The 12531-nt window shown below is 40.0% G+C and overlaps 1 protein-coding gene across 1 annotated transcript in view; it reads right to left on the reverse strand.

Annotated features, from left to right (window-relative positions):
• Nucleotides 1–5215: 5215 nt before the first annotated feature.
• Nucleotides 5216–12531, reverse strand: part of Xpo1 (exportin 1) — a 52849-nt gene continuing 45533 nt past the window's right edge. Inside the window, exons 20-25 of the mRNA XM_008844484.3 lie at nucleotides 10576–10770; nucleotides 9603–9771; nucleotides 7843–7977; nucleotides 7600–7759; nucleotides 7226–7322; nucleotides 5216–6261 (exon numbers count right to left, since the gene is read on the reverse strand). Coding sequence (XP_008842706.1) covers nucleotides 6115–6261; nucleotides 7226–7322; nucleotides 7600–7759; nucleotides 7843–7977; nucleotides 9603–9771; nucleotides 10576–10770 — 903 coding nt within the window. The 3' untranslated portion in view covers nucleotides 5216–6114. The remainder of the gene's footprint in view (nucleotides 6262–7225; nucleotides 7323–7599; nucleotides 7760–7842; nucleotides 7978–9602; nucleotides 9772–10575; nucleotides 10771–12531) is intronic.

A 12531-nucleotide genomic window follows, 5' to 3' on the forward strand; every position in this document is an offset into this window, starting at 1 on the left:
GCCTGAATTCAGTGCCCAGGACCCACTTCAGATGGATCACATGCACCTGTAACTCCAGCTCCAGGGGATCTAATGCTATCTTCTGGCCTCTGGGAACTGTACTCGTGTGTACAAACACATATTCAAAGACACATATACACAGAATTAAGAAATTAAAAACATGACAGGCATGGTGGTACACTCCTTTAATCTTTACAGTTGGGAAGCAAAGGTAGGCAGACCTGTGAGTTCCAAGACACTCGGCTGCATAGTGAGATACTGTTTCAAAAAGATGAATTTAAAAGAAAAGTAAGAGCCTGATGCACAAGCATGATAACCTGAATTTGGAACACCAGCACCCATGTAAAAGTAGGGTATGGCAGCAGGTGCCTGTAGTGGGTTGATGTGGGAAGAAGAACACAGAGGCGAACGAAAAGAAACGTACAATGCACTGGCTGGCCAGCCAGCTAGCCTATCAAAAACTGTAAACTCTAGGTTCACTGAGAGACCCTATCAATAAGATGGATGAAACAGGAGAGATGGCAGTTAAGAAAAAATACTGTTTGGGGCATGGTGGTGCACACCTCAACGGTCCCAGCACTCCAGAGGCAGAGGCAGGCAGATCTCTTGAGTTCAAGGCCAGCCTGGTCTTGCTTAGGACCTGGGCTTAGTTCCTAGCTCCAGTATGGTGGCAAATCGCCACCTTTACCTCCAGTACTAGAGGATCCAACATTCTCTTATGGCATCCCCAAGTACCAAGCACACATTCTTCACATAACTTAAATGCAGACAAAACACACACGATGTAAATTAAAAGAAAAAAAAGGGGGGGCGATGGAGAGATGGTTCAGTGGCTAAGAACAAAGACTGTTCTTGCAGAGGAGCCGGGTTAGATTCACAGCACCCACATGGAAGCTACAAACCATCCTTAACTCCAGTTCCAGAGGAATCGGAAGCCCTCTTCTGACCGCAGCATTGCTCCACACAGGTGCACTCACATACATACAGGCAATACACTCATACAACACATAAGATAAAAATAGAAAAAAAAAAGAAGGGGGAATTGAGGAAACATCTCAACATCAGCCTCTGGCCTCCACATATGCATAGGTGAGCATACACAAAGCCAATTGGGTCAAAAAAAAAACAACGGACATCCTGAATTTGGCTCAGCAGTTAGGAGCACTCTAACAAACAGCAACTCAAGTTCCAGGAGATCCAACGCCCTCTTCTGGCCACCACCAGCACCACACATATGGTGCCTTACATTTTTGCAACAAAACGCTTATAAAAAATTTAGCTGGGCACACTTTTATAAAACAAATTCTGCCAGGTGTGGTGGCACACACCTTTAGTCCCAGCACTTGGGAGGCTGAGGCAGGCGTGATCTCCATAGCGAGTTCCAGGCCAGCTGGGGCTACAGGGAAACCTGTCTCAAAAAATAAACAGATAAAAAAATCTAAACAAACAAAAACTAAAATGTTTTACTCTAGCCAACAAATACACAAAACACATAGCAAACAAGAACTGGTCTATGGGCTCTAATTTAGCAGCCCCTTATATGTCAACTACTCTCTTGGTTAACAAAGATGCACAGGGCCAGAGGATAGAGCTGTGTTGGTACTTTCCTGACATGCACAAATACTTGTGTTCAAATCCAAGCACCACATAAATGGGACATGGTAGTGCCCTCCTGCAATCTCAGCACTTAGAAAGAGTATCTGGAGAGAAGACTGAAGTTTAAGGTCATCCCCAACTACATAGCAAGTTTCAGGCCAGACTACACAAGAGAAAAAGAAACAAGGTTGGCCTCAAACTCACAGAGCCATTAATAGGGCTTTTTTGGAGACAAAGTCCATGTAGCTCCGGCTGGTCTGAAATTCGGGCATCTGCCTGCCTCTGCCTCCCACGTTCTTGGATTAAAGACCCACTGTGTTACCACATCCAGCCTAGGACTTCCTTTAAAAACATGAGTGTTTCAACTGCACATATGTGCATCTTGTGTGTACAGTGCTCAAGAAGACCAGAACAGGGTACCAGATTCTCAAAGAATTGGTTATAGACAGTTGTTAGCTGGCGTGTGGGTACCAGTAACAAAACCCAGGTCCTCTGCAAGAACACACAGTGCTCCCAACACCTGAGTTGTCTCTCAAGCTCCTTTAGGGCTTCTAAAAATATTTTTTTTATGAGTGTATTGCCTGCATGCACGTGAGTGCATCCATGGCATGCAATGCTGTGGAGGTCAGAAGAGAGCTTCGGATTCCCCTGGAACTGGAGTTAAGGATGGTTCATAGCTGTCATGTGGGTGCTGAGCCATCTCTCCAGCCCCATCCTTTAGGAATTTTGTTTTAAAAAAAAAAATCTGTACAGCCAGGCATGGTGGAGTACACTTTTAATTCCAGCACTCAGGAGGCAGGGGCATCTCTGTAAGTTCAAGGCCAGCCTGGTCTACATAGCAAGTTCCAGGTCAGCTCGGGCTACAGGGAGACCATCTCAAAATGACTCCCCCCAAAAATTTAGAAAATAACCAAATTTAAACTGATAATGAAGGTATTGAGGAAATGGGGTTATAGGAAGACCCTGTCTTTAAAAGACCCCCAAAAAATTATAAAAATGTGTGCTTACCCATGCATGCATGTGCAAGAGAATGTGTGTGTGTGTGTGTGTGTGTGTAGGTCAGAGGACAATTATAATCTAGGTCTCCTCTCCTTCCACCATTTCGGTTCCAGGATCAAACTCCAGTTTTCAGGCTTGGCTTAAGCATGCACCTTTCCTCCCTACTAGGGATATTCTAGGGCAGAAAATAGAACAAGACTAGGTAGATGAATGTTAAGAAAGATGTCTGGAGATTTGCAGGCTAGCTTTTTGACAAACTAAGGATGAAAAGAAGGAACAACAAAAAAAGAGATCAAAAGGGACCAAGTGGAGCATGATGATGCATGCCTTTACAGATCACAGGTCCAGACAGGTGAGAAAGAGGCCAGCCTGGTCTACATAGCAAGCTCCAGACCAGCTGAGGATTCAGGGAGACCCCGTCTCAAAAAGAAGTCACGCTTGGTGGCACACCTCTTTAATCCCAGCACTTGGGAGGCAGAGGCAGGCAGATCTCTGTGTTCAAGGCCAGCATGGTCTACATAGTGAGTTTCAGGACAGCTGGGGCTACAACCGTCTCAAAAAAAGACACACACACACACACACACACACACAAAAGACTTTAAAAAAAGCATAGGTTACAATGGCCAGTCTGGTATATAGTGAGTTCCAGGTCAGGTGAGGCTACAGGGAGACTGTCTGAAAAATAACAGGAACTTGGGTCAAAATGACCCAAGTATTTTCTCTTGGAAGTTTGCAGTTTGGGGTGGCTGGGAAATTTCTGAATTGTCAAGAGTTAAGTGTAAAGCTTAGACCACAGCACTGAGGAACAAAGGCAGGAGAATCATGGCACTATATAGAAAGGCCAGTCTACACCAAAGACAGACCTTGTATCAGGAACCAAACAAAGTAAGATGGAAGCTTGGATAGGGCTCAGCAGTTAAAAGCACTTGCTGCTCTTACAGAGAACCCACCTGGCAGCTCAAGTCATCTCTAACTCCAGTTCCAAAGGATCCCACAATGCCCTCTTGGCTTCCATGAGCACTGTATGCACTTGGTTCCCTTATACACATGGAGGCAAAACAAAACCACTAACACATAAAACAATTCAAACATACTTTAAAAATAAGGGGCTGGAGAACGGTTAAAAGCACAGGCTGCTCTTGCAGAGGACCCAGGTTCGATTCCCAGCACCCACATGGCAGGTTAACAACCATGCCTAACTCCAGTTCCAAGGATTCCATGCTCTCTTCTGACGTCTACGGGAATTTCCCTTACACATACAGGCAATACATTAATACACTCATATACATTAAAAAAAAATTTTTTTGTCCTTCAACAGACGGGTCTCCTTATAGCCCCAGCTGTCCTGGAGGCTCAGTAGGTAGACCAGGCTGCCTCTACCTCTGCTGGGATTAAAGGCGTGTGCCACCACACCAGGCTATACACACCAGGCTAAAGGTGCTTGCCTCAAATCTGCCCTGAGTTCAAAACCCAGAACCCACATGGTGGAGAAAACCAGCCTTCTACTCCAAGTTGTCCTCTGATTAAGACATCTAAGTGCCAACACACACACACAAAATAAATGTATGAAAAACTTAAGAGCCAAGAGTGGAGAGTCAAGTATACTGTAATTCAATCAAAATTGTGTTCATCATAAGTACAAGTACTTTGTATTCCTTATAGTATTCCTGTAATTATTAAAAGAATTTTCTTGCTCCCTAAATGTTACGATTATAGACATATGCCAACAACCCTAGCACCAAACCATTCCCCAAGGTCTAAAGATGGAACTTGTGGTCATTCTTGCTGTATCCCTAGCCTGGTTTATAGATTTTTTTTTTTTTTAATTGTAGAATCTCTGAAGCTTGTACTACTATAAACATCAATTTTGCTTCTAAAAGCCAGTGTTTGGCTAAGTATTTCTACACCAAGTCTCTTAAAGTTTACATATGATCTTAATGTAACCAAGGTGGCCTTGGAACTCCTAATTTTCCTGTCTCATGTCTCAGATGGCAGAGGGCTGGGATCCTAATTGTGAGCCACTAGGCCCACTTTCCTATACTCATGGTAAGTCTAACCTTTAGTTTTATATTCAGTCAGTAACTATAAAAGTAGATGGTCCCAAAATCCAGAGTCAAAACGTGAAGAGCAATTTCCTCGTCTATGGCAGCATTCATCTGAAGAGCTGTTCTCGTGTTATACATCTCCTTCCTCTTACCATCAACCTGAAGAATCTTTTTTAGGTCTTTTTTGAGGCAGGGTCTCCCTTTAGCTCCAGCTGTCCTGGAACTCACTAGGTGGACCAGGCTGGCCTCGAACTCACAGAGATCAGCTGGCCTTCTGCCTCCCAAGGGCTGGGATCAAAGATGTGCCCCACCATGCCCAGCCAAGAATCTTATTTACCTGCCTTTAATCCAAGCAAAGGCAGGCAGATCTCTCTGATCAAGGCCAGCCTGGTCTACATAGCGAGTTCCAGGCCAGCCAGGGATACAGAGACCCTGTCTCTCTCTCTCTCTCTCACACACACACAAAAAAAAAAAAAAAAAAGAAAAAAAGAACCAAACATCACTTAAAATGTCATAATTCTTAAACACAATCACTTTCATAGTATAGGAATAATTTTAAGCCAGTGAAAGGAAAATAAATGTAAACCAAGTTTATTTTGCTTAAGTAGTGTTCTTAAAGCACTACAGCTTGGTAAACAATGTAAATTAGTATAAGTCATCTCAAAAGCCAGTTTTGTTTTCTTTGTTTTTTAATGAGTTGTTAAAAAGATGCAGCCTATTCTAACAGGATAAATATTTTTAACCATTTCACTTTGAGTTAATGAAGGCTCACAAATGAGCAACACTCCTCATTGAGGAAAACAAAAAGCTGTTGTCGACAAGCGACAGCACGCGCGCGCACACACACACACACACACACACAAACAAAAAGAACGGTGTAAAAATAACTAACTGTTCCCATATTTTTTAAGTTGCTTTACAATGGGATGATATGCACATGATCTTGCTGCAAACTTGCCATACAGACTTGGAATACACGTACTCTAGAGATGGATGATTCAGCCCAAGAGGTGCTAAGTTCAGACAATGCAGCTCTATAATCCTCTTAACAACGCAATTGGTTTTACTCATTACCTTTTCTTCTAGACTGAAATACAGGTTAGAAAGAAAAGGCTCCCTAATTAAAATCGGTGTGGTTTACATGAAAAATTGTATAATTTTGTGTTAGAATTTACAACATGTTCAAATCAAATTTACCTCCTCCCCCCAGCTTGCCACAAAATGAGCATGAAGTACGTTTTTAAAAATGCCTTAATTTTCAACTTCATGCAAACTAAAAGATGACCAAAACAAAAGCTTAAACAATGAAAGGATGTCACAGAAAATTTCTTATACAAAAAACACATAAGAAAAAGGGCCACTAGGTGACATTTTAATTTACAAATTGGCATCATTTTGGTCAACAAATATCCATATGCTGTTTTCTTCTGTGAACAAATGTTGCAGAGGAAAAAATGCTAACACGACTTCAGAATTAATCGCACATTTCTTCTGGAATTTCATGTGGATTTAGGATGCCAGGTACGGACATTTGAAGTTTATGTTTCTCCTCCTGAGCCTGTCGAAGGGCTGTTTCTCTTTCTTCCAGAAAGAGATCAGATGTGTCTTCACCTGCAAACTCCTGTGAACACAGAAAACCCAAAATGTCAAATATACTACACTTCAACTTACTTTTGGGGAAAGCAAACTATCAATGTAATCATTCTGCCATTTAGAACAGAAAATTATGCATGGCTTGGATTTTGGGGAGGTTTTGTTTTGGGTGGGGTATCACCATGTAGCATAGATGAGCTCTAAACTCAGGAGATTTGCCTACCTCTGTCTCCCAAGTGCTGGCCCGTGGCTTGGATTTTCAATTATAGCACACTGATAGAATACTACGTAGCTTAACTACATGAAAGGTGGGGGGGGCTTACTAATATAGTATGGTGTGATCTCACAGTAAATATTTTTCTTATGTAAAATTATCATCTACACAACTTAGTCACTGCACTCAGGAAGCTGGGATGGTGGACTGCTTAAACTTGGGATTTTGCACCCAGCATGAGTAACTAACCAAGATCCTATCTACGAAATTTGAAGGAATACCGCATTAACAACACAGCACAGTGGCTTTAATCCTATCACTTGGAGGCAGGTACAGGCAAAATGTGAGTTTGTAGCTAAACATGTCTACAGAGTGGGCTCCCAGTCAGCCAGGAGACCTATCCTTTAAACAAAAGTTTAATATAGTTATGTATGTATATTATTCAGATATATTTCTTTTTTTACTAATTAAAAAAAATTTTTATCATGGGGCTAGAGATGTCAATGTTGATAAGCACTTCACCAATTGAGAAATTTTAAGCAAGAGGACCTAAATTTAAGACGAGAACTCCCATAAAAGGCCAATTACAGTATTTCACAGTGATCCAAGCACTCTCAAAGTATACATAGGGAGATTTCTGGCCAGTAGTCTAGCCTAACTGGCGAGCTCCAAAAAGATCCTGTCTCAAAAATAGACAAGATCATCCTGTACCCACCACAAGCTTTTAGATACAAGTGCACATGCATGCACACACAAAATTCTTAAATTGTATATATACCTTTATTTGTACTAAGAAATCTCGTAAATGTTCCTTGAAAGCAGGAATATCCTGGTTTAAGCTGAAAAGTCCTGTTACAAAGAGCTTTACTTGAGCACTGAAAATCAAAACAAAGATTTTTAAAAACTCAACATTTAAAGTACTGTTAAGATGGATTTATGCCCAGCTCCCTGCCAAAGTCACAATTTTAAAATTTTAAATAATGCACACCTAGAGTCTAGCAATCTAAGCTCAATCTCTGAAAACCACATGAAAGGGGAAAACTCCTACAAATTGTCCTCTGGCCTCTCCACACACGATGGTTCATACACCCAGACATACACACACAAAAAAGTGTAAAAACATTAATTAAAATGCATGTAAAAGCCATTTACTCTTGTAGATGAGGAAATGCAGACTTAAGGAGATTAGCCACATATTCTTGAATAAACACTTGGTTGTTTACTGGATTTCCAGGATTTAGTGGTGTACTTATTTTTCCTTCTTCAACCAAATTAAACATATATGCAAGAATTGATGCATGCATTGTTAAACCTGTTGATGAAAAGAAGATTATTAACTCAAAAATGAAAATTAATTACAGAACACTCAACAATTTAATGGCTTTCTATCCTTACCAGCAGTATGTGAGGTGTCTGTCACAACAGAAAAGATATGTTGAAGAATATCACAAAAGTAAGTTTGATAAAAACTTTGAGCTGCAGCTTCTTCTTGTGCAACATTTTGCAAGAGTGTAAAAAGTATTTGTAAGCCTAAAAGTTAAAAGAGAAAAATCATTACAGATTGGCAGTACTTTTAAAAATATTTATCTTTAATTTTTTGAGTATGAGTGTTTTTCTCACATGTATGTAAGTGCTCCAGGTGAACACAGTGCCAATGAAGGCCATCAGACCCCAGGGGTAACGGAATTAGAGGAGGTGGAGAGGTGCCACGTTGTTGCTGAGAACTGAACCCTGGTCCTTGAAGATAAGCAAGTACTCTTAACCTAGCCTAGCCGTCTCTCCAGTCCATGGTAGTATTTATTAAAGTATCATTCCTAAATATGTACTTACTTTTCAAAAATCTATTTTTATTTTATTTATGTAGGGGTATGGGAGTTCCCCAGCAGGTCAGAAAAGGAATAAAGGAGTTGAGGTGCCCAATATGGGTGCTGGGATACAAACTCTTATCTTCATGATTGAGCACCAAGTATGCTTAATCCCATGAATTGATAGTATTTTAACTTATACTATTAGTTTTATACTATTAGGTTTAACTCAAAGCCTTTTTAAAGCCTGTTCTCTCGCTTTTAAGTGTTTTGTGGGGGTTACAAGGATTTTACTATGTAGAAAACTAACCTTGACTTGTGGCATTTTTCCTTCTTCTCCACAGAAGAGTGCCAAGATTATAGCATTGGCTACCATCAGAGCTTTAAAATTAATTTTAAGTCAGTAAGGGAGCACAAATTCAGTTAATGCTAGCTTACATACTCTGCAGTATGCAGTAACCATCATCCTCCCATTGTTTCTGGAAGGGCAGTAGATACTCACAAACTGATAGGCCAACTACGTAGAAATTTGCCCTCCTTTTGTTCTGTTTGCTTATAAAGAATGTTATGCTTTATAAGCAAAGGCCAGGTCGGTCTCATATTTCAAGCTATCATCTATCTTCACAATATTAGGATTAAAGACATAAGCCACCAAACAGTATTTGTATTGGGTTATTTTGAACAGGTATTTTTATGCTCCAGTATCAGGGGGTTATCAGGCTCCCAAGGAACATGAAACTGAGAATTCTATACACACCATGTTTTTCCCATACATGCTTATGAAGGTGGTAATAGGAGAGTCCCTAGAAGCTATCAGGCCAGCTAGCCTGGTATACACCGTGGTAAACAAGAGATCCTGCCTAACCCAAGGTTGAAGGTAAGGAATTACACCTGAGGTGACCTCCCCATATACAAGCCATGGCAGGCACAGGCACAGGCACAGACACACACCCCTACCTGCAGGGTAAAAAACAAAAACAAAAAAACCCAACAACTAGGCACAGTAAGAGAACCAAGAATCATAATACCCAGCTAGTTCTTATCATACAGCTACCAAGGACAGGGAGTATACACAGCTGGTGTATGCTGGTAAAAAGGATAACTAAACCTGTCCCCAGCAGCTGGCATGATGACACGACTTTTATCCCAGCACTAAGGAGGCAGAGGCAGACAGATCTCTGTGAGACTGAGGCCAGGATAGTCTACAACTAAACAAAAACTAATAAATTCCCACTGGCTGAATGACATGTAAATAAAACATCAGAAATTAAAGGGATACTTATAGTGAACCTACTGTATAGATACTGGTTCAACAAGCAAACAAGTAAAACTGTATCTCTATGTATTTACCTGTATCTGCAACATTCCTCATTGTATGTTTAAAAGCCCAAATAATTGAATCCAAAACAAGTTTAAATTGTGCAGGTGGAATAGCGAGGAACGCTGGGAAACAATGAGAATTGACAGCCTGAAGTAGTAAGAAAAAGTTTGTTCTGTGTTCAGGATATTCTTCAAAATCCTAAAAATAATGAGAACAAAAGTTAGCATTTTAGGGAGGGAAAGAGTTACCAATGAAACACTTGTGGCCTCTAACATAAAAGTAAACCCCAAAGTTAAGTGCAAACTTAAGTTAAATTCTATGTAAAAGAATTACAAAATGGAATGCTACCCTATTAATAAACAGATCTCCTAGCCAGGTTGAGTGGTACAGGCCTGTCATCTCAGCTCTCAGGTTAACGAAGGAGTACAGATCCAAGTTTGAGATTAGTCTGTACTATGTAACAAAACGCTATAGGTCCAACCCCCTCCACTTCCCCAAAGCAGGGGGAAGATAAAAATCTTCATGGAAAAACAACTTATTTATTAACATTATTGCTGACATTTTTTATTTTGCCACACCTTGAAACCACTAAAAGTAGTAGAGTGCTTTGTAAGTGCTAGACAATACTGAGCTATAGCAAACATTTCGTCTTTTTCTTTTGTTGTCAAGATTTATTTTTGGTCTTTTTGAAACAGGATCTCCTTGTAGCCACAGCTGGCCTGGATTCACTATGGAGACCAGGCTGGCCTTGAAGTCAGAGAGATTCCCCTGCCTCTGCCTCCAGAGTGCTGGGATTAAAGGCATGCATCACCATGCCTGGCTTCTTGTCAAGATTTCATATACCAAATTTTAATTATGTCCTTGAACTAGATTTCAACATTTCATTCTAGGGCCTTAACGTTAGAGATACTTAAAGATAGGTATTTAGAGATATCATTTATACAATCAACACGGGAATATATAAAAATCTCCCATTATATAATTGAAATACAAATCACATACCTTATTTATCATATTCAGTGTGCACTCAAAAACAGCATCAAATATTTGAGGTATTTCAGCTGTTATATGTCCACCTAACTTGTTGACAATAATGGCCATAGTACTGAGCACTTCTGGTTCTCTAGCTGCTGGGACATTTCTCTGGTAATCAATGAGAACTGCATCCAATAAAGGAGGAACAAAGTTTTCAGCTACCTGTTGAAAACAAAACAAACCCAAAAACAGTACTTACTATGAGAGGAACTATAAGGCATTCCTGTATCTAACAATCAGATTAGCAACTAAAATTAGAGAAAGAGTAAAATCAACACTGACAAAGATCATGGACAGAATAGTTCAAATATATATTTTTGTTTTGAGTCATGGTCTTACTATATAGATGGGTTGAGCTCAAACTCATTATTACCCTGCCATAGACTCTGAGATCTGGGTTTTCAGGTGGGTGCCACCACACCTGGCACCTAATACATTCACTAAATAGTCCTAAAATTAAATCACCAAATCCAAGATACATGTCTAGGTACACTATACATGTGAGATAAGGAAAAGCCAAGCGTGATGAGACATTCTACCATTGCCACATTCAAGAAGTTGATTCAGAAAGAATGCTTCAATTTTCCAGACCAATGAGGACTACAAAGTTAAGACTGTCTCAAAACAAAAGAAAGCAAAATGAAAGACAAAGATCCACAGTTCCAAATAAAGTCACATTTTCATGTTTGTTTTCAGACTGCCCATGGTCATACACGTCTACTACAATCTCACCATTTGAGGTGAAGGCCTGCCTTCACTGACACTGCGTTGGAGATCAGACTGGAGATCATAGCATGACACTATTTCTCTCCAGTCCCCCAAAACATAGGCTTGCTACCTAAAATTTAACGTAGCTGAGTGGGTTCAGGCACTTGCAACCAAACCTGAGTACCTCAGTTTAATCTCTAGGACCCCTATGGTAGAGGGAAAGAAATAACTATTGCAAATTAACCTTCAACCTCCAGAAGTGTGGTGTGGCTGACATTTGCACAGGAGCATAGCCAAAAATAAATGTCCTGCCAGCAACTTGTATTTAGGTGTTGGTAGGGATTTAAACTCATGGGCCAGCAAACTGGAGGTAACTGCTCTACTGAACAATACCCTCAGTGATAAAAAAAACATTCTGATAACATGAAACACAATCTAAACTTGCCAATATTTAAGTTAACCACCTTAAGAATTATGTCCTGGCAAGAACAGAAGTCCATGCATATAATCCTAAGACATACGAGTTATAGAACAGCTTGGTCTATCTAGCAAGTTCCAGGAGACCCAGTAGCTACATAGTGAGAACCTGTCTTTCTACTTCCACCCTAAAAATTACAAATGTTTCTTGAAAAATAGTTTCCATTCTAAGAAAAACTTTATGACAGCTGCATTTGTATAGCTCAGTAGTAACTGCTTTCTTCCCAAGCCCTAGATTTGAGACCCAGGACCATCAATGAAGGCATACAAGTTACTCATTCACCACTATTGCAAACAGCAATGACTAATAGGACAGGGTGTCTTTGAAATTTAGATTTAAGTATCATTGATAAATTTATTAGTTCCAAAATTTTTATGTACTTCTGTATTACTTTCTTAGGTATAAACTGCAACTTCAAATTTTTCTTTTAATCTATCCTAGTCATGAATTTCTGTTTAGAATTCTCCCTTCCTGTTTTGCGACATTCTCAACAGAAAATCATTAGTAAGTTTTCTGGGTTTGTTGAGACACAGTCTTCCTCTGGCCTCAGCTGGTGTACACCACCACACAAGATTTTGCTTTGTTAACAGACCAAGGAATGTTTTCTTTTCTTTTTTTTTTAAAACCACATACTTAGAAGAAGCATTTCATTACAACAGCATTGACACATTCAATAACAATTTTCAAAGCTAAGATGCATCTCTTTCAAAATTGGCTGTAAATTTTTAGGTTTACAG

The sequence above is a fragment of the Nannospalax galili genome, unplaced genomic scaffold (genome assembly GCF_000622305.1).
Source record: "Nannospalax galili isolate Female #2095 unplaced genomic scaffold, S.galili_v1.0 scaffold682, whole genome shotgun sequence".
In the NCBI taxonomy this organism is placed as follows: Eukaryota; Metazoa; Chordata; class Mammalia; order Rodentia; family Spalacidae; genus Nannospalax; species Nannospalax galili.